The following is a 27,869-nucleotide window of genomic DNA, read 5'->3' on the forward strand; positions in this document are numbered from 1 at the left end:
AGGGGTGGAATTTGGTCGTTTACTGTTGTAAAAATATGTTATTTGTAGCCTTTTTCATCGCTGCACAAGTTAGCATTTCCGATGTACATTTTCGATTTTTTTTTTATAAAAACGCCCCAGATCTCAAGAAATTCTCATACCAAGCTTTACTATCGTAATCGCGGGTTTATTATTCGGATATTTTGTGTGTACAGAGGTGTTTCAGTGTTGTTTTGGCCAGATAACTACCAGGAAGTGTGCAGGAAGCATGTGACACGATGGGGCGGTGTCCAGATATGAAACTCTAAGATTGACGTTTGAAAGACCCAATCAGAGTCTGAGTCACACACCGCACGAGCTGTGACTACTGCACGCACACAGAGATCGCTGGGAGAGGCTGTTTATCATCTGATCGCGTAAATCCGTGGAAAATGAATAGAAATGACGATTCTGTCTGAAGAAATATGAAGTAAACATCAGTAAATATATCCATATATCTCCGCAGATATGCATCTTTGGTCTGTAAATCCTTATTGACGCTGTTCAGTGAGTCTATGTGAACACAAATAAACCGCTCTTGACGTGACTGAATATGAGTGAGTTGTGAATTTCTATTCAAAATGTGGCATAATACGGATTTATTATTTTGCACTCCTGACATAAATCACTAAATATCTGTCACTGCAACAATGTTTTATCAAAATATTGGTCAAATATCGAAGCTTGAGTCTTTAAACTTTCCATTGATGCACAGTTTGTCCAGATGAAGTAAGACAGTGATGTTTAATGTGCTGTGAAAGTGAAACAATAATAAACTGGGGCCGTCAGCGATGTTTGCACGCAAAGGGGTTAACTTTTAGGTAGCAAAATATTTTTTAGTAATTCTGTCAATTACACTAAGGTTATTACATTGTCTGCTATATATTTGCTTCTTATTTATTAAATACGGGCAATTAATTGATAAAACATTGATCAAAATTAAGATAAAATGTATAAAAAACGAATATCTTTTAAAAAGAGTTTTCCATAAATAACTTCTGTATGACCTGGCAATAAAATTCGAAAGCAGTGTGTCTAATGTGATGGGCTTAACTGATTTGATTACGGGTGCGGGTCGGGTGTCTGTTTTATTTTAAGCGGGTCGGGTCGGGTGTGGATTTTAATTAGTGCTGCTGTCGGAAAACGGGTCGGATGCGGTTTGAATATAACAAATGAACGACTAGAACTAGAAAAATCTTGCGTGGGGGCAGACCATTTTTTTAGTCTATAACCAAAACAACAGTCCTATAAAAACCTGTTCAGCAAGTTTGAAAGCTTCATAAGACAATGTTCATGTGAAACAGCAAGAGACTCACACCTTTATCTCGACCCCCACAAGCCATATATAACTACCCCCCAAAAAACTCAACCCCCTCCAGCTGAACAGTCTGTTTTTTGGCTCTGAGGAATGGTGTGTTATTGGGCTGAAACATGCCTGTACTCAGCAGCACTACTCTTTGTATTCATTATTTTCTCACAGCCCATATTATTATTTTCACAAGACAATAATGATAATAACAAATGATCAATTAATAATTAATCATTATTTTACGAAAATCATTGTTATATGTGGTCGTGGGTGTTTGTGGAAGGCTTTAAGACCAAGCGGAATCCTGTGTCAGCTGCTCCCCCCTCACAGCACGCGGGACTCCACTAACTGACGCAGCTTCACCGTTTGCAGTTTGAATTTACTGAATCAGATTGAGGCGAATACACTTTATTGATCATGAAACCAACACTTAGCAAGGCAGGAAAACATAAATTCTAACTGAAGGAAGACGTATTTCATTGAGCTAATGCTGTTAAATAGAGAGTTAAACAGAGAGTTAAATAGAGAGAGAGAGAGAAACTAGTCTAGGGCTATTCTTAAACTTGGAGCTAATTATATTGTTATATATTATTATATAAGTACAAATCCAAACACCAGAAACATTATGCATTTTATAAATAATGAAATGTTATGAGAAGTATGCATTTTATTTATTCACATGCTGTATGGTTGAAATAATATTTTAGTTCACAACTTTTAGTTCAATTAGTAAAAAAAAAAAATGCTTTATTGGCTAACGTTTCATAAACCTTCAGTTGTTATGCTCTAAAATCCATGCCATTTGTAATTTTACAGTATTTTCACCTCCTAAATCACTAACCTTTAAAGTCACAATTCTATAATGGTCAAATTTACCCAGGCCGATGGTATTTTTTAATGACATTTTATTATTATTTATTTATTTATTTATTTTTGAATAATTGTAGCCTACATTAATAGGTGAAGCAAAACAAATATTTGGATCGTCTCTTATTTTCCCCCTTATTTTCTTAAAGAATAAACACTTATTTTCTACAAGAATAAACATGATAACATTTTACAAATTCATATAGAAATAATTTAAGCAGTTAAAGCCTATTTTTAAACTTGAATTTCAATACTATTAAAGTAACTTTAAAATCTCAAGAAGTTATTTAAAAGAATAAAATGTCAAAGTGCATGTTAAATAGCCTAAATGAACTTGTGTTAACAATATAATTAGAACTAACAATATAATTAGATTTTTTTAAATGAACAATTCCTGTATAAAATGGGACAGTAACCTTTATATCAAACATTTTTAAATCATTTTTAATCTGAGCATCGCGGAGGCGGATCTGCGCCAGATCGCGTGAAGTGAATATGCTGCACAAAAATCATTTTCAGATGCAATGAAAAAAAACCCTGTATAGCCTAGATTAGGCCCATGCAGGCTCTGCTCTGAAATATATAATAATTTTAATTACTATTAACCCAGAGTAACACATTTTAATGGATTAATCGCCTATTTTCATTTGCTGCATGTTTTCTTTATTTATTTTCTTAAACACGCTAAAAAATAAATTAAGTTTGTGAGAGAAAAAAATATATGAGTCGTGTATAGGTTGCATTTAAATGTATTAATCACCTATTTTCATTTGCTGCATGTTTTTATTTGTTATTTTTGATATTATATAATTCATGTATAAGTTGCATTTTATTACATTTAGAAATAATAATGGCTGGCCTAATAATGTTATCATGTACCAACAGGATATATTTAGTTCCCTTCACTTTACAACACATTTTACAAATATATCAGAACAAAACAAGAATTAAAAATATATAATTCTAATGGATAAATATAATTGCAGTATATAATATTATTGGCTTAGCTATAAACAAACAAAACATAATAATAATTTAAAGCTAAGCATAAGGTAAGGTTGGGCTTTCTCATTCTCTCAGTCGGGAGAAATCCGTTTCCATATTCGTGATGTTGCCCATTTGAAGCTTAACTATTATTCATTAAGTAAAATAGGCTTTGTATTTCACGCGTGTTTCAGTATCGATGGAAAAAAATCTTAATTAACAATATGTGGAGTAAGTTGACCGCTGCTAACGCTGAATGTCTGGTGAAAGACTGCTGTTTCCAGTGAATATGTGCATGAGACACCAGCATGATCAAACAGCTGAAACAGAAAATACTCAAATTTTGGTCACACAAAAGGCATAATTCAAAAATGCAAAATGTTAGCAGTTTGAAAAAATCAAGAATAATAACAGAGTTAATAATAATTATTGCTAAATGCTAAACCGTTCTCATTTCACTCTGCATATGGAACCTGAAGATTTTTTTTTAAACCAAGAATGAACCGAAATGAAAATGAATTGAAAACATTGAGAATTTTATCCGTATATATATATATATATATATATATATATATATATATATATGTATATGTGACCAATCACGGAAAGTAGGGACACAAGTCGGTTCTGGGGCATTTTGAGTTATTCACAGATTCTGACAGTGTAGTCTCCAAGGTTTCCAACGATGTGTAACACATGGAAATCTGATAATATTTCGAGAAGTTGTGGCCATTTGAAGGTAGGCACTCAAAAAAGCTCAAAAGGGTGAAAAATTGACTCTTAACATTGTACAGTTCTCACCTGTTCGCACCTGCTGGGAGTGACAATAGGGCTCATTTACATCTCATTTAGATAAGCCATACCCCCTGTAAAGCTCCCCCTGTAAAGCTGCATGGTTGCATAGCAACGACAGACACAACGGGAAAAATCGGACCGCATACTATTAATAATAAAGGAGAATGTGCATTGTAAATGTCAGTAATTTATCTTTTTTGACTTTTATAAAAATGATTTAGAGGAAATATGTGAGAAATATGTGAGTTTTATCTTTTTTTTTATAAAACCTTTTTTGTCAAAACTCTATTTGAACTTGTGCAGTGTAGATAATGTTGCAAGACACTCCTTTAAAATCTGGCCATCATTTTAAATGTTATTATTTTAATGTTTATGTAAACAAAAAGTACATATTGATGCTAATTTTATTTGTTATTTGCTGGTTTTCTACATAAAACTTGGTGAATTGATTTCATTGTGTAGCATTAGGACTTTTTGAACAGGATTCTGTGATAACCGATGAGCTATGAGCTAGCTAATAACAATAGGTAGATATGGGAAGGTCTAAACATGGACTAAACATGAGATAACGTGTACGTGTTCTTAGAATGAACACAAAACGACAAACTTTGATGTTTATGGAAACTCACCCCATAAGAAACAGAAAAGTATTCTTGCAGATCTCGATGCCTCCAATGAAATAAGTCGTTCGGGCACACTTTCTATTTGTCGGGGTCTTCTTTGTGGATGTAACCATCTCCGAAGTTTGCACTGTGCGTCTGTTTGCCTCTAAATGTCCAATAATTTGCATGTCCTGCCACTCTTTTTCCGCAGCTAAAGAATCCAGCCATATGTTGTACATAATGTCTGGAGAAAGCTTCTGGCTACAGGACTGTCTCCAATGCAGAGAGTTCTATTTTCTCCTTGTTTAGCATTTACAGTCAAAGTTATGGATTTTCCCTATTTCTCTGTCTTTATCCCCATCAAATGTTACTATCTATATAGCCTCTGATATCTTACGGTCCAACTCGTCTGACGCCAGTCTAATACATTCTTCCTCGTCGTCATCTTCGCTCAGTTGTAGATTAGGGATATTATACAGTCTTATTATGCCGCTTTCATCGTTGCTCAGATCGTCTTCAGAATCAGTGAGCGCTTGTTCATAAGCATCCGGCTTGTCGAAGAAGTACTTCAAAACATTTTTGGTGTAACGGCCACGGTTCAGCTCGTCTGCAATCATCTTTGCGGCGTACATCTTCATTGAATTTTGATATGAGCTAGAGCCGGCCAGAGCGCTGCATAATAAGTAACCACGCTTCCCTCGGAGGGCGGGGGCAATAACAAAAGAAACAAAAGCCGGCTTATCCAGTATGGAAATACACACAGACAATTACACGCCCCTACTGCGTGCTAGAATCTCCAAAAAAAACAAGCCGATTTCAACCTCAAAATGTACACTTTTACATATATCAATACTGCTATCTCAAACACGGAGAGGCCTGTAGCCTAAGGCTATCCTAAGTTTTGAAATTAACTCACTGTAAATGTTTTAATATTTTTAAAAGATGTTACAATGTTATATCATTATGTTATTTTAGTTTTACTTCCTCCTTTTATCTCATTTTACAATTACATTCATTCCACAATTCGTCCCTTTGCACCACCTTGTGGTAGTTTCGTAAATGATTTTAACACGCAACTGAATTACAATTACCGCCGCAGCGGTAATCCCCATTTAGGTTGTCCACCTACTGTACCTAGTAAAATATTACTGAAAATTTAACACTATTGCAATATAGCAAAAAGTAATGTTTTACTGTAATGCATGACTTTTGTAAAGCGTTACTCCCAACACTGTTCATGCATGAAATAAATGTATTTGAAAATTTTACATCGCAATATTTCAACATTCTTATTGTCAGAGGCTTCCGGTAATGGCAGCGGACTGATCAGTCGCGTTGTCAACTTTCGCGTTCCACACTCCTGCTGTTCTTTATCTACCTTCACCCATCTTTCTCAAAAGTCTGACCACTGCTAAACGCAAAGGCCAGCTTCAATATGAGGATCAACCTCTCTGTATCGCTCCTGATATTTTGCTTACAGTTCGTGCCGTGAGGAAAGCCTTCAATCCGATCTGCACTGAGCATATTAAGAAAGGCTTTCCGCTTTCCAAATGAACTTCCCCAGCCGTGTTGGTCTTCAAAGCAAACGGCAAGCAGAAAACTTTCAGAGACCCGAAAGACACCAAAGCCTTTATGGACAGTAATTTGTGAACTCTTTTGGCTTTTTGTTTTACTGGTAATATGATCCATGCAACGGTTATGTTTGTTCAATGATGGGTGTTTGCCAAAAGGAATTTGGGTGTTTGGGTGATGGTAATGCATGCCTCAAGGAAACCGGATCATCAACAAATCCATTTTAATTTTATTCATAGGACTTATGTGACTCCACATAAACTCTATAGTATGAAGCTTAAACCTGATCCTAATTGCATGCTGTGCCATACAGGGGAAATTGGTATTTTTTTTCCACATGATTTGGGAATGCCCTGGGGTTCCTTACTTTTGGAATATGGTTAAAGAAAATTTGTCCACTTTATTGAATGTTTCGGCCCCTTTGTCCCCATCTGTTTTTATTTTAGGTGATCTTTCTGATTTCCAACTTAACAAAACTCAGAAACAAGTGTTTTTAGCTGGTTTGACAGCCACTAAGAAAATAGTAGCAACGAGATGAAAACCTCCACATTCTCTTAATAAGCAGTATTGGGTTCTCACATTTATAGATGTGGTGTATCTCGAATTGTCCACTGCACGCATTCATGGCGCAAGAGAGGACACCACTAGACTCTGGGCCCAAACATTGGAAAAACTCAAGGCTTTACTGAGTTGACTTACCCCCCACTCTGGTTTTATGTTAATTTTATTACATTTTTATTGTTCTTGTTCATATGGATAATTTATTTTTTTCCTTATTATTAATCATATATTCCAACTGTCATAGATTTCTTTCAGCTCTATTCTACTCTTTTTTTAAATATATTTTCTAACAATTCTAATAATCTGTAATACTTATATATATTTGTGTATATTTTGAAGTATATTCTGTATGTTTGTTTATTATTTATTCATTATATATAAATTTTCTGTATCTTTGTTATCCCACTGATATAGTGCCCTATATATATTTATTTTTAATGTTTATTATCTTAATTATTAATTATTATTTTATGGTATACCATTTACCTCAGAATCTCCAGCTGACAGTTTTGACTCTTCAGTCCATCAGAAAGAAGCTTCACTCCAGAATCCTCCAAGTCATTGTTACTCAGCTCCAGCTCTCTCAGAAAGGAGTTTGACGACTGTAGAGCTGAAGACAAACTCTCACAAGTCTGAGCAGTGAGATTACAGCTCTGTAACCTGTGTAGAAAACAAAAATAATAAAACAAAACAAATAATGTCTTTATTTGGTACGGTTTATATTCTGGAGCACAGATAACTTGCAAAAACCATTGACTAATAACGCAGTTAATGCAAAACTATTACCATATATTATATATGATATATTCAGTGATTACTTTGAGAGTGTAAAGCTATAAAATAAAAGGCTTCTTTTACTTAATATTTTCATTTTGTTTTAATAATTAAACTCATCATAAAACATCAAACCTAGGTGCCTTTGTCACGATCGTTAGCTGAAGTGCCCATGAACTCCACTCCACTGAGAACTCACTCAAGACCCATCATGAACTCCATTTCCCACAAGGCCTCATACCTGGGACTGATTGCAGTCACACCTGCACCTCATTTCCATACACATATAAGCTGCTCTCACACATGCACTCATTGCGAAGTCTTGTTTAGCCCTGTCTAACATTTCAGAGCGGTTTTCCTTGTGTTTTGTTATTCCCATGTTCAACCTTTGGACTGTGTATTCCGACTCTGATTCACTGCTGCCTGCCCCGATCTCTGCTTGTTTCTGGTTTCGATTCTGGTTATCCCTGACACACCTGACATCATTCCTGATTTCTGCGTCTGACCATTCTGTTTAATAAATTCTGCAATTGGATCCGAACTTCTCTGACTCTTCATCGTTACAGAAGACTTTGACGCACCAGGATCCAGCAGCCTGGTATCCCTTCGTCACCGAGGTATCAGTTCTGGCTTTCATGTCAGCCTCTCACCAATCCAGCCTAAACCAGGAATCCAGTAAACCAGCTGTTAAATCTTCGGCAAGGAGATCAATCTATTGAGGTCTATGTTCAGCAGTTCTGAGCTAGTATGTCAAGTTCCTCTAAATAACAAAGCTTAAATAATTAATTTACTGAGTCCAAAATGAAATAAGTCCTTAAACAAAGCTTCGTCATTTAGAGGAACTTGACATAGTAGCTCACAGAACTGCTGAACATAGGAACAGGGACCTGCCATGGGCTTAACTCAGGAACAGGGGCCCACCATAGGCTTAACTCGGGAACAGGGGCCCACCGTGGGCTTAACTCGGGAACAGGGGCCCGCCGTGAGCTTTTTACCTGGGAACAGGGCTTAACTCAGGAACAGGGGTCCGCCCTGGGTTTAACTTGGGAACAGGGCTTAACTTAGGAACAGGGGCCTGCCATGGGCTTAACACGGGAACAGGGTTTAACTCAGGAACAGGGGCCCACCGTGGGCTTAACTCGGGAACAGGGGTTCACCAAGGCAGAGTAGGTTGCGTGGGAGCACACCAGAGCGGAGCAGGTGGAGCTGGAGCCCACCAGGAAATTCGGCTGAAACGTGACAAGGCTCTGGAAGTGCGGGTGAGACGTGACAAGGCTCTGGGAGTTCAGCTGAGACGTGACGAGGCTCTGGGAGTTCAGCTGAGACGTGACAAGGCTCTGGGAGTTCAGCTGAGACGTGACGAGGCTCTGGGAGTTCGGCTGAGACGTGACGAGGCTCTGGGAGTTCAGGTGAGACGTGACGAGGCTCTGGGAGTTCAGCTGAGACGTGACGAGACTCTGGAAGTTCAGCTGAGACTTGACGAGGCTCTGGAAGTTCAGCTGTGATGAAGCTCTGGTAGATCTGTGGTGGAACAACTGTGATCTGACTTTACTCACAAAGGTTAATGTGACTTGACTTTGTTCATGAAGATCGTTGTTGACTTGACTCAGCCCTCCACAAGATGGCAGCCAGCCCGGCACCCCTGCACAAGATGGTCGCCAGCCCGGCGCCACTGCACAAGATGGCCGCTAGCCCGGCACCACTGCACAAGTTGGCCACCCGGTGCCTCTGCACAAGTAACTTGGATATTTAGTCATCACTTCCAAATTCCCTTAGATCGCCGCAAGCGTTTCGATTATCAAAATGAATGTACTCCCTCAAATTAACTTTGTGAGTTCTATGCTGCCCTTGCCTCCCTCTTCTCGTTTTTTGGATAGGCTACAGAGCATAATTACCAAATTTTTATGGAATGGCAAACGTCCATGTCTTAAACTTTCCACGATGCAACGAGATAGATTCGCTGGTGGATTTGCACTTCTGAATTTTAAGCTTTATCACTGGGCTATTTACATTATGTCCCGTGCTTAGCTGGTATAATGACAAAATGGATGTTTCGTGGCATTCCTTAGAAGGAAATCTAGTTCTTCCTCTGAAGTTAGATGAAGTTTTATTTGCCAGTGTTCCTCTAAAAAAAAGTGTATGCTCCGTTTCGGTGTTACAGTGTCACACACTCTGTCGGTCTGGAGAGCAGCAGAAAAAGCTTGAAATATCCGTACTAATTGGAATCCTTACTCTCCTATCTATAATAATGATGGTTTACTAATTGGTAAGGGCCAAATAAAGATTGGCCAGTGTCGACAGTGGTTCGACAAAGGAATTCACTCCTTGGGTGATGTAATGGGTGATAAAGACCTTCATTCCTTTGAAGAACTTTCCATTCAATTTAACCTTCAGAGCTCTACCTCTTTTTTTACTTACAGTTGAGGGCAGCCATGAAGGCTTATGGGGTTCCTTGGTTGGCTCCTCTTAAAGATCACCCTTTACTTAAAGTGTTACATGAGACTCTGGGAACAAGAGGTTAGGTTTCTAAATATATATATAAAAAATTCTGTAGTACTTATATTTTTGTATATTTTGAAGTATATTCTGTATGTTTGTTTATTATTTATTCATTATATATTATTTTTCTGTATCTTTGTTATCCCACTGATATAGTGCCCTATATACAGTATATTAATTTTTATTATTGATTATTTTCTTTCACTTTTATTTATTATTATTTGTATCTTTTTTTTTTTTTTTTCATACTGGGGTAATTGCTGATTGTCTTCGATATGTCCTGTTAAAACGATGTTAAAACAATACAAATTTTATAAAAAAAACAAAAAAAAACATTCTTATTGTCAGATGTACACAGTCCACCCGGGTCATTTATCTCAGGTTGAAAAATCTGTATAATAGGCATCTGTATTATTTTATGGTAAACCATTTACCTCAGAATCTCCAGATGACAGTTTGGACTCTTCAGTCCATCAGAAAGAAGCTTCACTCCAGAATCCTCCAGGTCATTGTTGCTCAGCTCCAGCTCTCTCAGAAAAAAGTTTGACGACTGTAGAGCTGAAGACAAACTGTCACAAGACTGAGCAGTGAGATTACAGCTCTGTAACCTGTGTAGAAAACAAAAATAATAATAAAAAACAATGTCTTTATTTGGCACGGTTTATATTCTGGAGCACAGATAACTTGCAAAAACCATTGACTAGTAATGCAGTTAATGCAAAGCTATAACCATATATTATATATGATATATTCAGTGATTACTTTGAGAGTGTAAAGCTATCAAATAAAAGGCTTCTTTTACTTAATATTTTCATTTTGTTTTAATAATTAAACTCATCATAAAACATCAAACCTAGGTTTTTAATAGCCGGGTGTGCCTTTGTCACGATCGTTAGCTGGAGTGACCATGAACTTCAGTAGAGGGCACTCCACTCAGGACTCACTCAAGACCCATTGTGAACTCCATTTCCCACAAGGCCTCATACCTGGGACTGATTGCAGTCACACCTGCACCTCATTTCCATACACATATAAGCTGCTCTCACACATGCACTCATTGCGAAGTCTTGTTTAGCCCTGTCAATATTTCAGAGCATTTTTCCCCTGTGTTTCGTTTTCCCGTGTTCAACCTTTATACTGTGTATTCCTACTCTGATTCTCTGCTTGTTTCTGGTTTCGATTCTGGTTATCCCTGACACACATGACGCCATTCCTGATTTCTGCCTGTCTGACCATTCTGTTTAATAAATGCTGCAATTGGATCCGAACTTCTCTGACTCTTCATCGTTACAGAAGACTTTGACGCACCAGGATCCAGTAGCCTGGTATCCCTTCGTCACCGAGGTATCAGTTCCGGTTTTCATGTCAGCCTCTCACCAATCCAGCCTAACCATGGATCCAGTCGACCAGCTGTTAAATCTTTGGCAAGGAGATCAATCTATTGAGGTCTATGTTCAGCAGTTCTGTGAGCTAGTATGTCTAGTTCCTCTAAATGATGAAAGCTTTGTTTAAGGACTTATTTCATTTTGGACTCCGTGAATCAATTAAATCACGGTTACCTGGAGGGGAATTTAATGGACGTCTAAGGGACATCATAGAATATGCTCTTTTGTTGTGTGGCTCTTCGTACAGTGTTGGCGAGGCAGAGGACAGTGTTGAAATCCCAGAGCCACTACACAAGATGGCCACCAGCCCAGCGCCACTGCACAAGATGGCCGGCAGCCCAGCGTTGCTGCATAAGATGGTCGCCAGCCCAGCGCGGCTGCAAAAGATGGCTGCCAGTCTAGCGCCACTGCACAAGATGGCCGCTAGCCCGGCACCACTGCACAAGATGGTCGCCAACCCAGTGCCATTGCACAAGATGGCTGCCAGTAGGGGTGCTCCGATCACGATCGGCCGATCGTTATGCGCATCTCGTTAATAAAGCCGGTTCTCTAATCAGCGGTTAATTCCATCAGGTGCGTGATTTCACATAGAGCAGCTGTTACTACACAGAGCCGTTGTTAATAGAGGAGATGCGCAAATCCACTTCATTTTCAGCATTTTTTGGAGCATCTTCTCAGTTAACAACGGCTCTGTGTAGTAACAGCTGCTCTATGTGAAATCACGCACCTGATGGAATTAACCGCTGATTAGAGAACCGGCTTTACTGACGAGATGCGCATTAACGATCGGCCGATCGTGATCGGAGCACCCCTAGCCGCCAGCCCAGTTGGTCTTCCAGAGTCAAGTCAGGTCCCTGTTGATCAGGTCCCTGTTGATTTTCCAGAGTCTAGTTAGGTCACTGTTTACTGTCCAGAGTTAGGTCAAGTCACCATTAACCTCCATGAGTTAAGTCAAGCCACAGTTCATCGTCATGAACTAAGTCAAGCCACAGTTGATCTTCATGAGCAAAGTCAAGTCACCAACCATCTTCATGAGCAAAGTCAAGTCACCAACGATCTTCATGAACAGTCAAGTCACCAATGATCTTCATGAGTCAAGTCAAGTCACCATTAACCTTTGTGAGTTAAGTCAGATCACAGTTGTTCTTCATGAACCAAGTCGGGCCATAGTTGATCTTCATGAACTAAGTCAAGTCACAGTTGATCTTCCTGAACCCAGTCAAAATACCACGGATCTACCAGAGCTTTATCATGTCTCTGCTGAACTACCAGAGCTTTATCACATCTCAGCTGAACTTACAGAGCCTCGTCACGTCTCAGCTGAACTTCCAGAGCCTCGTCAAGTCTCATCTCGACTTCCAGAGCCTCGTCACGTCTCAGCTTAACTTCCATAGCCTCGTCACGTCTCAGCTGAACTTCCAGAGCCTCGTCACGTCTCAGCTCAGCTGAACTTCCAAAGCTTCGTCACTTCTCAACTGAACTCCCAGAGGCTTGTCACGTCTCAGCTGAACTCCCAGAGCCTTGTCACGTCTCGCCCGCACCTCCAGAGCCTTGTCACGTCTCAGCCAAATATTAAGAACTCTCGTCCTATACTGTCACGGCTATGGAGGCCGTTTGGGAACTCCCTAACCACCTCATCACGGCTACAGAGGCCGCCATTAACCTGTTTATGTTCTTTGTTTCAGTCCTACCTGATCAGACTTGCTCTCCTGCTTCATCGACTACATGGTGGGGGTCCTCTGCTCCGCCCTGGTGGGCTTCTATGTCGTCTGCTCCGCTGTGGTGGTCCTCTGCTCCGCTCTAGTGGGCTCCAGCTGCACCTGCTCCGCTCTGGTGGGCTCCAGCTGCACCTGCTCCGCTCTGGTGGGCTCCCACGCCACCTGCTCTGCCTTTGTGGACCCCTGTTTTCCAGTTAAGCCCACGGTGGGCCCCTGTTCCTGAGTTAAGCCCATGGCAGGCCCCTGTTCCTGAGTTAAGCCCATGGCGGGCCCTTGTTCCTGAGTTAAGTCCTGTTCCCGAGTTAAGCCCACGGCGGGCCCCTGTACCTGAGTTAAGCCCACGGCGGGCCCCTGTACTGAGTTAAGACCTGTTCCTGAGTTAAGCCCATGGTGGGTCCCTGTTCCTGAGTTAAGCCCATGACGGGCCCCTGTTCTCGAGTTAAGTCCACGTTTCCCATGTTAGGCCCAGGAAGGGCTCCTGTTTCCCATGTTAGGCCCAGGAGGAGCTCCAGTTCTTCATAGAGTTTATCAGGTTGTTGATTGTGGCCCTGTGGAATGTTAGTCCACTCCTCTTCAATGGCTGTGCGAAGTTGCTGGATATTGGCAGGAATTGGAACACACTGTCACATACTCCGATCCAGAGCATCCCAAACAAGCTCAATGGGTGACATGTCCGGTGAGTATGCTGGCCATCCAAGAACTAGGATGTTTTCAGATTCCAGGAATTGTGTACAGATCCTTGCAACATGGGGCCGTACATTATCAAGCTGCAACATGAGGTTGATGGTCATGGATAAATGGCACAACAATGGGCCTCAGGATCTCATCTCAATATCTCTGTGCAATCAAAATAACATTAATAAAATGTGTTCTGTGTTCGTTGTCCATAACATATGCCTGCCCATACCATAACCCCACCGCCATCATGGGCCACTCGATCCACAACGTTGACATCAGCAAACCGCTCACCCACACAATGCCATACACACTGTCTTCCATCTGCCCTGTAAAGTGAAAAGCGGGATTCATCCGTGAAGAGAACACCTCTCCAAAGTGCCAGACGCCATTGAATGTGAGCATTTGCCCATTCAAGTTGGTTACGATGACGAACTGCAGTTAGGTCGAGACCCCGATGAGGATGATGAGCATGCACATGAGCTTCCCTGAGATGGTTTCTGATAGTTTGTGCAGAAATTCTTTGGTTATGTAAACCGATTGTTGGCACAACTGTCTGGGTGGCTGGTTTATTGTGGCCAGTTTAACCCTTAAGGCAGGGTTTTTTGGGAAAAAAAAATATTTTGACATCAAGATTTCAAAAGCTTGTGGCTTGAAAGGGCTTAAAGACAGAGATCTACTGTCAATTAAAAAAATGTTTGGCATATTTGAAAGTTTATGTGGGGTGTAAATATACTAATCTAATTTGCATATTATGACGTCACCAGGGGCGGCTATCTCGAATTTCATAATATTCAGGAAATATTAGATATTGAATTGATGTTTGAACATATTTGCATGTTTTTGTGTGTGTGTGTCTTTTTTATCCTCATTCCAAATTATCAGAAAAGAGGAGGCCAACAATAAAACAGGAGAAAGTACTAAATTATTACTATATTACTACACTATATAGTAGTAAAACACATGTGAACAGTAGCCTACTTTTTCATCAGTTCATCAGTAATATTCAGGAAATAATAGATATTGAATGGATGTTTTAACTTATTTTCAAGTTTTTTTTTTGTATTTGATTGTTTGTTTGTTTTTTTGTCTTTTTATTCTCATTCCAAATGATCAGAAAAAAAAAAACGAGAAAAGTAGTACATTATTGCTATATTACTGTGCCATAGTAAATTACATGTGCCTATTTTTTGATCAGTTGATCAGCTGAGCTGCCCAATCAGGTATCTATGTGACACAGTTCGTAGTTCTTGAGAGTATGGTTCCTCTCATTCATTGCATGACACAGCGCAGAGCGCACCTTCTCCACACACACTGCACCTGTACTGTCTGGCGGCCGCGCATTAGAGCGTGCACGATCAGCAACAGCTCTCCTATGGACACTATGACCACGTTCACCTCTGCCATCCACATACCCGTTGAGCAAAGGGTCGAAATGATCGCTTGTTTGTGCTTCGTGAACACTCTCGCCTTGCACGGCGGCACCATTGCGCTGCAAAGATGTACCGCAAGACGTGCGATTGGCGGCACCATTGCGCTGCAAAGATGTACCGCGAGACGAGCGATCATTAGACGGCCGATCGTTTTTTTCCAAAAGGCAAATATTCCCCTTCAGAGTCAGAATCGGCGAACAACATTTGCAAAACATCCTCGCGGTACAACTTTGTATTAGCCATCTGGCGATTTTCTCTCATAAAACTCACCATTTACACTCATGCTATGAAATGAATTGCTTCCGCATCAATAACATGAGAGCTCACTTGCTATTGTATTTCCTCGAACACTTTGAACAGAAACAATGCATAATGTTGGTCTAGAATCAAAGTACTACATGTCTGCCATCTAGTGGAAGGGAATACAAATGAGATATTACACCATATAAGGAACTACAGTCTATTTTATTAAGGATTACGTCTTGTCGCAATTTTGCGACTTTGGCGCTTAGAGGGTTAAGGCACACCTGTGCAATAATCATGCTGTTTAATCAGCATCTTGATATGCCACACCTGTGAGGTGGATGGATTATCTCCGCAAAGGAGAAGTGCTCACTAACACAGATTTAGACAGATTTGTGAAAATATTTGAGTGAAAAAGGCCTTTTGTGTACATAGAAAAAGTCTTAGATCTTTGAGTTCAGCTTATAAAAAATGGGGGCAAATCTTAAAGTTTCACAAGCATTTATTAAATTCACAAATAAAAAAAAAATGTTTTGCAAATAAAAATAATAATCACAAGTACTTTTTTATTCTAAAAACACAACTTTCCCTGGCATTTATTTGTGAATTGCGTCCTGTGTATTTGTAGATTGCTGAGCATTTGTAGATTGCTGCACACATTTGTGGATAGCTCGTTGTGCATTTGTGGATCACAACACATTTGTGGATTTTGAGACATTTCTAGCATCAAGACACACATCAAACCACAAATGTATGGACTACACCCACTGTCTACTCAAGCCAATCAGACAACAACCACACTTCCTTGACCAATCATAGCACATTCTCGCTATAACCAATCACGTTTTGCTTTACAATCAGGACAGAAGCAGATTTATTTTGCACGCCCGTAAGGAACTGCATTCTATGGACACTTTATTCAAACTGAGCTGAAGTGTTGTTTGTGTGGTCAAAAAAACTGGAGTGTAAGGCTTCTTTGTATTTCAATCAAGATCAGTGAATGAGGATAAACTCAAGATTATACACAATCTCGGGCATCATCAGTATTACCTTTGCGATGTGTTGAAAGCACAGAGGTGGAAAGTAATGCATTTCATTTACTTTTATTGCTGTAACTGAATAGCTTCTTTGTATACTTCTACTTGTTAAAGTAATTTTTCTTTTTAAAATCTATAATTTTACTTTTACTCAATTATAGTTTGTTTGAAGTATTGTACTTCGCTACATTTTAAAACATTAATTATGGACTAAAAAAAAATATCTCCCTGGAAACTGCTGCATTAATGGACAGGAGACCAAACTTAACACTGATTTTTTCTGTGAAACACAAAAACGAAAATTTAAATAAAACTGATATTTTATGTTTTGAGAATGGCCAACCCTTCTCTGTTGCTTCTGGTTTGTGCATTGTAAATACTACTGCATGAGCAGCGGTCTACTGTGGCATTTTTTTGCTCATTATAATATAATATAATATTTTTCCATCGATACCGAAACACACGTGAACCACAAAGCCTATTTTACCTAATAAATAATAGCTTAGCTGCAAATATGCAACATCATGAATTTGGAAACATTTGGATGTGTCCAGAATGAGAGAGGTAAACCCAACAGGTAAGCTAAGTGGATTGGACGACGTAAAAGTGTTTGATATAAATGTTGCTGTACCATTTTATACATGAATTGTTAATTTTAAAAAAAATCAAATTATTTTGTTAGTTTCATGGTAACATGCAATCAAGGTCTTCTGTTATATAGGCTATATTTAATATTCACTGTGGCATTTTCACCCGTTTAAACTTAAAATTCCATGAGATTTTAAATTCAGTTTAATAGTATTAAAAATTCAGATTTAAACTAGTATAAAAACGCTTTAAATTGCTTAAATTATTTCTATAAGTTAAAGTAGCCAACCTTAAAAATGTGTTGTCATGACTTTTTCATCGTATTTTTTATTACAGTCTGATAACAATTTTTGTTTTAGTTTATTGAAAATAAATTGGCTAAAATAGAAGCAGACACGTTTAAATTAAACTAACCACAAAAACATGACTAGTCTTGAGGGAAATATAGGTTTTATTATTTTTATAAATCGCAGATCTCACAGACGAACGTCTTAATATGATCGCACATTAGAAATGTTTGGTGAGATAAGATGTGCAGGATAACATTATTAACCAAAAATACATTATTTCCAGTACCGGTACCGGTACCGAAAGCAAACCGATAGTGTCAGATATTACGGTCTTTCATAATTTAGCCCCGGGGCCAGTTTAATAACGGGTTTTGGTACACATCCCTATATTGCGCGCTGTGAGGCGGGAACAGAGGATTCCGCTTGGTCTTGAAGCCTTCCTCAAACATCCATGATCACAAATAACAATGATTTCATTAAAATAATTATTAATTATTAATTGATGATTTGTTATTATCATTATGGTCTTGTGAAAATATATATATACGGATAAAAAGCTAAATGTTTAAATTTAATTTTCATTTCGGTTCATTCTTGGTTTAAAAAAAATCTTCAGGTTCCATATGCAGAGCGAAATGGGAACGGTCCAGCATTTAGCAATAATTATTATTAACTCTGTTTTTTAATTGATTTTTTTTTAAATTATAATAATACTTAAGCTTCAAATGGGCAACATCACGAATATGGAAACGGATTTCTCCCGAGTGAGAGAATGAGAAAGCCCAACCTTACCTTATGCTTAGCTTTAAATTATATATTTTTTTTGTTTGTTTATAGCTAAGCGTATATTATTATATACTGCAATTATATTTATCCATTAGAATTCTATATTTTTAATTCTTGTTTTGTTCTGATATATTTGTTACATTTAAAGGATTTGTTGTAAATTGAAGGGAATTAAATATATCCTGTTTGTACATGATAACATTATTAGGCCAGCCGTTATTATTTCTAAATGTAATAAAATGCAATTTATACATGAATTATATAATATATATATATATATATATATATATATAAAAAACATGCAGCAAACGAAAATAAGTGATTAATACATTAAAATTTAACCTAGACACGTTTAATATATATTTTTTTTCTCTCACAAACTTAATTTATTTTTTAGCGTGTTTAAAAATAAATAAAGAAAACATGCAGCAAATGAAAAAAGGCGATTAATCCATTATAATGTGTTACTCTGGGTTAACAGTAATTATAAGTATTATATACTTCAGAGCAGAGCCTGCATGGGCCTAATCTAGGATATTTTTTTGTTTTGTTTTTTCCATTGCATCTGAAAATGACTTCGTTCATCGCATTCACTTCACACGCTCTGGCGCAGATCCGCCTCTCGCGTTGCTCAGCTGTGGACGATTTAAAAATATTTGATATAAAGGTTGCTGTCCCATTTTATACATTTTTAAAAAATCTAATTATATTATTAATACAAGTTCATTTAGGCTATTTAACATGCACTGTGACATTTTACCATTTTTAATTTATAAATTCCTTGATATTTTAAAGTTAGTTTAATAGTATATAAATTCAAGTTTAAAACTAGGTTTTAACTGCTAAATACCAACAACCATACTGCATGTGAATAAATAAAATGCATACTTTTTATAACATTTCATTATTCATAAAATGCATAACGTTTCTGGTGTTTGGATTTGTACTTCAATATAATGAGCTCCAAGTTTAAGAATAGCCCTAGACTGGTTCTCTCTCTCTATTTAACAGTATTAGCTCAATAAAATACGTCTTCCTTCATGTAGAATGAATGTTTTCCTGCTTGCTAAATGTTGGGCTCATGATCAATAAGTTGTATTCGCCTCAATCTGATTCAGTGAAGTCAAACCGCAAACAGTGAAGCCTCGGAGACCCGCGCGCTGTGAGGCGGGAACAGAGGACTCCGCTTGGTCTTAAAGCCTTCCGCAAACATCCACGATAACAAATAACAATGATTTTCGTAAAATAATGATTAATTATTAATTGATGATGTGTTATTATCATTATGGTCTTGTGAAAATAATAATATGGGCTGCGAGAATACAATGAATACAAAGAGTAGTGCTGCTGAGTGCAGGCATGTTTCAGCCGAGTAACACACCGTTCCTCAGAGCCAAAACACAGACCGAATTCTGTTCAGCTGGAGGGGGTTAGGTTTTTAGGGGTTAGTTATATGTGGCTTGAGGGGGTCGAGATAAAGGTGTGAATTGCTCTTTCATATGGACAGTGTCTTATGAGGCTTTCACTTGCTGAACTCGTTTATATAGGACTGTTTTTTTTGGTTAAAACTGGTCTGTCCCCACGTAAGATTTTTCTAGTTCTAGTCGTCCATTTGTTATATTCAACTAATCAGAGGTTTATATTAAATTTACATAATCAAATCTTAATATATTCCGCGCTCAAGCACATGCATTATGTTTGCCACTAAGTACATGCAGAAGTAGCCTAATAATTGTGAAAAATGAGACATTTGAATTATTTATTAATAAACAAATGTTTTCTTGTCTGCTGCAAGATGAAATTCACAGTGCTGGCTCTCTCCGACAGAGAAATGCAACATTCACAGATTGTTCAATGTTGAATATTAATGCCCCCTGTCATTAATGCGAATTAATAATTTTTGCACAAATACTTGCATATGAATATTAATTCACATTTTGCATTACAACGAAAATTATTTTTTATATGCAATTATCCAAAATGTAACCAAACAAGATTTGTAATGAAGATAAAATAAATAAGAATAAAAGCTGCAAATCTACAATCACACATGCAGTGCAAATCTTGCACATATTTTACACTCCTGCATTTAAATGCAGCTGCATTTTTTTTCATGAAATAATATGAAAGCAAGTAGGGCTGGGTGATAAATCGATTTTATCAATTAACTCGAATTTGTAATTTACATCGGTTTGTTTGAATGAAAATCGGTTTTCTTTTTAACATCCACCGACGCACCACTGCTGTAGTTCAGAGTGGCTCAACCCTCCCCTGCGAGTCTGACAGAGACACACCGCCGAGCAAAGGAGGAGCGGAGCGTGTGATTCTGACTGGAGCCTCCATCGAGTACAATTCATGCCAACAGCCCGTAATATAACTGCATATTCAGCAAGAATTCATGTTAAACATATTTAGCTATTGATCAGGTTATAATGACTGCAATAGTCGAGTGGGATGTTAAAGGCTATATGAGTTTGTCTGTTTCTTTTACTGATTATTTTCGGGTTAAAGCATGATTTAAACAGATAAATTGCTTTCGCAATAATACATTCAAACAAATGTGATCTTACAGTGCTACTACATTATCAGTAGGCTATTTGATTTTGAAATCTTGAAGAAATTAATCGATCTGTTTAGATAAAATAACTGACAAAAATGTACTGTTATTCTCCTCACAAACAAAATTTGCACAGCTAATGGGCTAGTATTAACAAAAAATAAATAATAATAAAAAATAATATATAATAAAAAATAATAATAAAATAAAATAAAAGTCTTTCCAGCATTAAGGTAAAAACATCACAGTTTTTTATCATCTTGTCTCTGTTCTAAGTTTATAACTATATTAAAACTTGTTTTGAAAAATTTCTTTGTCATTTGAATATTGATTTTAAAATCGATTTAAATCATAAATCTGATTCTTTTTTTTTAGGCCATATGCTTTCGCTCAGCACTAAAAGCAAGTAAAGAAGGCTCCCTTTAAAATCATTTATGTTGTCAGTTAATGAAGCTCTTTTTTACAGCGTGTGTATTTTGTTGATTATAATGAGAGAACTTGAGATTAATCGTGAGGACGTTTTATTAATCCATCCATTCTTTAGAGTTTCAAAAATTTAATCGTGCAGGTTTAATTGTATTCGTTTTTTGTTTTATGCTAATTAGGCATAAATAATGGGAACGAAATTATACAGTGCTTCATGTTTAAACATGCAACAATTTATTAATCAGTTTACAGACAAATGTCTTTTTCCCAATAAGTTAAAGGACAGGTAACGAATAACAAAAATGCATGTTGTTTTATTAAAGGAAAAAATATATTTATATTGAAAATATTGACTTGAATTGAATTGAAAAATATAGGCATAATATATGAAAATATTGACATTGCATATTAATCCATGTAGCCTACCCCCCTAAAATAGGCTACCACTTTTAATGCTCTGATGCAAAGTAAACCACAATTTCTTTTGAATAATGTAACGCATAATTAATATAATATAAATAATACTGCACACCTTTTTAATGTGTCAAATCTAAAATATGGTTTAATACCATGTAGATTAGACAAAATATAATCACAGGTTCAGGCACAGGCTTGAATTCGTTCTAAGAAATGCACATAACTTCATAAATACCAAACTTTCGTCTATGGATATTAAATATATTAAATATTTTAACTACAATGTTTTTCTTTCATTTTCCCTGACTGAATCTATTAAATCTAACACATCAGTGAGGCAAAACTGACATCTATTAGCGAAAATGTGCTTTAATGCGCTTGTTTGATAACTTGTGGTTAAAGCGCCACTCAGCGGTCAAAAGCTGCAAATGCACTTTGTACTGCCGCCGCGTGTACCGCCGCTCACGTGTCTATCATTTAGGTTGAATCCAGTCATTTATTTATAATTATTGACACTTTTCTTTCCATCATGAATGAAGCTTCTATTACACATTTGTATCCAGTACAGTATTGTTCCCATAGCCGTGATTTAAAGCACTGTTTCTCTGGCATTTTCAAAGGTATGTAAAATATACTGACTTGGCTTGATACACAGTCGAATGATCTAACGAAATCCAATTTTAAACATCTTTTACTGTAGAATTTATTTTGGCCCTTATATTTCTTATTTGAGCCAATGCATATTATGAATTAATTTATATCAGGAAGAGACCGCCATTACTGTAAAGCAAAATATGATTGGTTATAGCGAGAGTGTGCTATGATTTGGATGAATCCACAAATGCACAGCGAGCGATCCGCAAGTACGTGCAGCGATCTACAAATGTACAAGACACAATTCACAAATGAATGGCAGACAAAGTTGTGTTTGTGACGAAAATTTATTTGTGAAAATGTTTTTTATTTAATTTTATTTAATTGTGAACCTCTGAGAGTTATTTATGGATCTCATTCTATTTATTTGTTAGTATGTTTAATTTTTTGTAAATCTCTTTAAATTTATTTTTGGGTTAATAATACAACAATTCTACCTCCATAGCTCCACCTGTATAGATCTACTATGCATTATTTTCATATGCTATTTATGCTGCAACAGTATTAAATACTCAAAGCACCTTATTAGCATATGTATTGCAGTAGCAAGTTGCTTGCAGCAATAATGTACAAATACAGCAATAAAAGCAGCAGTGTAGCAGATCTATTGTGCCAAGACCAAATACATTAACATTGTTATATCCATTACCATGCTAAAATCTCATAAGAGTTGTCATTATAGAATTACATTTATTATTTTTTTCTGAACAGTCTTGGCCAACAAGTTAAAGCACAATTATTAAGGCGAGACACTGCAGGTGTATATGGTAACTATATTAACTAATAGTTATCACCTTACTTAGCCAGTTGACTGATTACTTTGACAAATGCAAACATTTTTTGTATTACAAGTTTCCTAAAATGTTATGTTTAAATATGCAAATTAGGCATTTTTTAATGAAATGTACACTCATTTGCATAAATGTATTATACAAAAATCTGAACTGGATAAAGTCAGTTTCAAAAATCTTGTTTAGTGTTTTTTTTTTTTTTTTACGTACAGTGACATTTTTTTTACAGAAGGAATGTTTGGTATCTGTTTTTTGTCACTCCATAATTCTGAAAAATCTTTGAACAGCTAGAAAACTATATTTTCACAATTTTAGGGGGATTAAAATATATATAATCAAGCAAATTATATATGAATAAATTCCTCTGTAAAATCCTTCAGAATATAGACAGGAGTAAAAATGTAAAGTTTGGTTTGTGTAAGCGCTACTGAACTGAAGATTTATGGCTAGGAGTAGGAGAATTTTTTTTTATCCATTGACACAAATAGATAACTGCTATTAAAGAAACACTTAGCAGTGTCTTTTGGATGTTTTCTTTCCACTAATCTTTATGAAAACTTTAAGAAAAAAATCTCAACATTGACAGGTGTTTTTGCCTGCAGTGTCTCCCCTTAAAACAACTAACAGTGAATATAAATGAATATAAAGAAGACACTTACAGTGCTCTTCTGGTGTTTTTGATGACCGGCAGCAGTCTCATCAGTGCTTCATCAGATCTTCTGTACTTCTTCAGTTCAAACTTCTCTTGAATCTCTTCTGACATGAGGAGCACAAACACCAAACCCGACCACTGAGCAGAGGAGAGATTCTGCTCTGAAAGTTTTCCAGAGCTCAAATTCTTCTGGAATTCCACTGCAAAGTCATCTTTCAGTTCATTCAGACAGTAGAAGAGATTGATGGTCCTCTCTGTTGATTCCTCCATCTCTATTTTCTTTTTGATATAGTCAGCAGTGTCTTTGGTGTCCTCTGTTTTGAGCTTCAGTCCTGGCAGTAGTTCCTTCAGGTCTGTCTGATTGGACTCCACTGAAAGACCCAGGAGGAATCGGAGGAAGAGGTCCAGGTGTCCATTCTCACTTTGTAAAGACTCATTGACTGCAGCTTTATGAAGTTCAAACAGTGGCTTTCTGGACAGATTACATGTCAGTTTTTTCCAGGACTCGAGAAATGGGTTTGCTTTCTTGTTTTTGTTAAAGAAAAACACATAGAGAGCAGCAAGTAATTCCTGGATGCTGAGATGTACGAAGCTGTAAACGTTTCTCTCTGATATAGATTTTTCCTCCTGAAACATCCGGGTGCATAACCCAGAGTACACAGACCCTTCATTGACATCTAGTCCACACTCCTCAAGATCTTCTTTGTAGAAAATCAGATTACCTTTCTGTAGTTGTTTAAAGGCCAGTTTCCCAAGCTTCAGAATAATCTCATCAAAAGACTTGACTTTAGCCTTAGTTTTAGGATCCTTGCAATATTTTGTTTCCATCTGTTGCTTCTGGGAAAGTAAAAAGTTTATGTACATCCCTGTGAGGGTTGTAGGTGTTTTGTCATTGCTCTCTTGAGCCAGCAGAGGCTGAAGAACAGTGAGAGAGATCCAGCAGAAAACCGGGATGTGACACATGATGTACAGACTTCTGAATTTTCTGATGTGACGGATGATGTTTTCAGCAACCTCAGCACTGCTGTTTCTGATGAAGTACTTCTCTTTCTGCTCATCACTGAATCCTCGTATCTCTGTCACCTGGTCAATGTATTCTCGGGGTATCAGACTGGCTGCTGCTGGTCTGGATGTGATCCAGATGAGAGCAGAGGGAACCAGATGATTCTTGATTAGGGCTGTAACTATATTACTCACTGTTGTTTTCTTATTAACATCTGTAAAACTGTCACCCTCTTCAAAGCTCAGAGGGAAGCGACACTCATCCAGCCCATCAAAGATGAACATGAACTTATTGCCATCTTCAGGAAGAGATGTTAGCTCTTTAAAGCCACTAAAGCAGTATGTGTTAAGCAATCCCATGAGACTGTACTCCTCTTTAATCAAATTCAGTTCACGGAATGGGAGTGGAAAAATGAAGACTATATCTTGATTTTCTTTTCCTTTAGCCCAGTCAAGGATGAATTTATTGACAGAGACAGTTTTTCCCACTCCTGCAATCCCCACTGTGAGCACTTTTCTGTTTTGTCGACCCATATGGTCTTTGAACATGTCTTTACATTGGATCGGTGTATCCTTGGCACTCAATCGGTTGTGATTTGATTCGATCTGTCTCACCTCGTGTTCATTCATTCTTCCTCCAGTCTGATTCTCCACCACATATAAATCAGTGTAAATATCGTCCAGGTATTTATTTTCACCCGTCTGTGAATTACCAACCAATATCCTCTCACAGTGGTGTTTCAACGTGTCCTTCAAGATCTTTGTGTAATCATTATGAGTAGCTTTACTGCCCTCTGCAGCTGAGCCTTTGAGAAAATGGGGGGGGGACAACTAAGAGTAAGTAATTGGTTTTTAATAATTATATAATCTTTATGTAGACTATGGTATGGTCTGTGATTCCCATTACAAAACTTATCTGTATTCTATATTCTAATGAATGCCCTATATTCTTATAAAGCCCTGAATGGTTTAACACCTCAGTTTTTAAATGAGCTCCTTTTACATTATAATCCTCTACGTCCGCTACGTTTTCAAAACAAGCAATTTGATAATACCTAGAATATCAAAATCAACTGCAGGTGGCAGATCCTTTTCCTATTTGGTGGATGGAGTTTCGGTTCCTTGCCGCTGTCGCCTCTGGCTTGCTTAGTTGGGGTCACTTCATCTACAGCGATATCGTTGTGATGACATCACTGAATTTAATGATGAACTGCCTTTAACTGTCATTTTGCATTATTGACACTGTTTTCCTAATGAATATTGTTCAGTTGCTTTGATGCAATGTATTTTGTTTAAAGCTCTATATAAATAAAGGTGACTTGACTTAATGCTACTGAAGGGCCAATGACTTATGCCTGGTTCACACTACAGGATTCAGCACTCGCCATCTTCATGTGTGAACTACACTACAACACATAAAAGAGGCTCGCTGACGCATCACAACATCAAACAAACATCTAGCATGCTAAATATCTGGACTGGTCAGCCGACTCGACGTCACATGATCAATATCTGGACCAGTCAGCCGAGCCACAGCCAATGAGAAAGCAAGGAATGGTTTGAGGTCAGCAGAAGAAAAACATGGAATGAATAAAAGACTGGACACAAGAAATGGGGCAAAAAAATTCTGAACAAATCATCACTCAAACAGCTTGCAGGGCTAATTTCTTCCTGATGCCCATTTTCAAATAACTCCTGTTTCACATGTTGATTTGTCTCATTTCCATTCAACTTATTGCACGTGTTTTTGTGATAAAATGTGGTTTGGGGACAGGATAAAGTCATTGGGTGACAGAGATCATGTAGTATATGTTGAACATTAACATCTGTTGCGTAGTGTGAACACCATAATGAATTCAAGACAAAAAAAATAAAGTAAAGTAAGAGAGTGTTTAGTGGGTGTTTGATTAGAGTTGGCACTAAACTCCAGAGGTCAGTGATCCTCCAGAACAGGTTTGGGCACCACTGTTCTAGACCAGGGGGGTATGCAAGTTCAGTCCGATAAAGAAGCTGTCCTGCAGAGTTTAGCTCCAAACCTAATAAAACACACCTGAACGAGCTAATCGACGTCTTCAGGACTATAAAGGCTATATAGGCAGGTGAGATTCTTTTTTAGAAGTTTTGCACATTAAATAGTCTGTATAATGTTATTCAATAACAACACCAAATGCATCAATGCAATGATAATTCATCACATTTATCCCTGTTAAATCAGATATGTAAATGGGGAGATGGACTCAGTAATATAATTGCAACAGTTGCACAATAAATTTGAAAGGTTTACCTAGTTTTTCTCTGTCTAACAACTTTTATATAACTTACATACTTTTTGTATTTGTGATTTTAATGATGCATTGATGATGCTAGATTATTTCACTTACTGGTCAAGCATAATTTGTTTCACAGTATAAAAACAATTGTATTATAGTACAAAAAGTATTAATCAAGGCTTTAAGTCCGTTATAAACCGGGGGTTCACAGTTCTATTAAATGTATTAGTGTACACCTGCTGATGTTGGGCTATGTCCTGTAATTGCTGTTTTATTTCCTCTTGTTTCCATGTACAGAACAAGTAGTGATAGTTATTTACCCTGTATCTCTTTTGAATGATCTCCAGCAGAATAAGATCTCTTCATGTTGCCTTCAGCCTGAGCTGCGAGTGTGTGTGTGTGTGTGTGAGAGAGAGAGAGAGAGAGAGAGAGAGAGAGAGAGAGAGAGAGAGAGAGAGAGAGGATCACTGACTGGGATACATGAATCACACAAACACTTCAGCAGAGCACAGAGGAAAGTTTAAGTCAAACAGTTACACTGCTGAACAATGGCACGTTACAGCTCGTATTACATTCACAGTGAGTTAAATGTCACCTTGCTTGTGTTTGTTCTCCAGCTGCTGAGCTGGGTCATTCATTCCTATCTTCTTCAGGATGCTGACCGTGATCTTCACAGCTTCTTCTGGTCCAAAACACGCTACCAGCTTATCCACTGTTTTTAATCGATCTGCATCCTCCATTTCAGATGGTGATACACACTCATGTTTCTTTAAGTGCCACTGAAACTTCTTAAGATCATCTTTGGCCAATTCCTCCAGCGACTTCAGAAGCAGTTCTTCAACAGTCGCCATCTTTCACCGTTTCACAGCTGCAGGACAAGACAAAAAAATATCTGAAATAGTTTCACTCTTATCATGTTGACCTTAATGCTCAAGTGTTATTTGGAATATTAAATGAATATTTG

The 27,869-nt window shown here is 37.5% G+C and overlaps 1 protein-coding gene across 3 annotated transcripts in view; it reads right to left on the bottom strand.

The window, feature by feature from the left end:
- The window catches only part of LOC113048374 (NACHT, LRR and PYD domains-containing protein 3-like), a 165,367-nt gene that overhangs the window by 106,378 nt on the left and 31,120 nt on the right, over nt 1–27,869 (bottom strand). The window contains exons 2-6 of one of the 3 annotated variants that reach the window (XM_026210160.1): nt 27,501–27,773; nt 27,226–27,288; nt 23,641–25,441; nt 10,416–10,589; nt 7,195–7,368 (exon numbers count right to left, since the gene is read on the bottom strand). In XM_026210160.1, the coding sequence (XP_026065945.1) occupies nt 7,195–7,368; nt 10,416–10,589; nt 23,641–25,441; nt 27,226–27,288; nt 27,501–27,756 (2,468 nt within the window). In that variant the 5' untranslated portion in view covers nt 27,757–27,773. The remainder of the gene's footprint in view (nt 1–7,194; nt 7,369–10,415; nt 10,590–23,640; nt 25,442–27,225; nt 27,289–27,500; nt 27,774–27,869) is intronic. The other 2 variants (XM_026210158.1, XM_026210159.1) reach the window with 2 other exon arrangements.

Source organism: Carassius auratus, chromosome 29, assembly GCF_003368295.1.
Source record: "Carassius auratus strain Wakin chromosome 29, ASM336829v1, whole genome shotgun sequence".
NCBI lineage: Eukaryota > Metazoa > Chordata > Actinopteri > Cypriniformes > Cyprinidae > Carassius > Carassius auratus.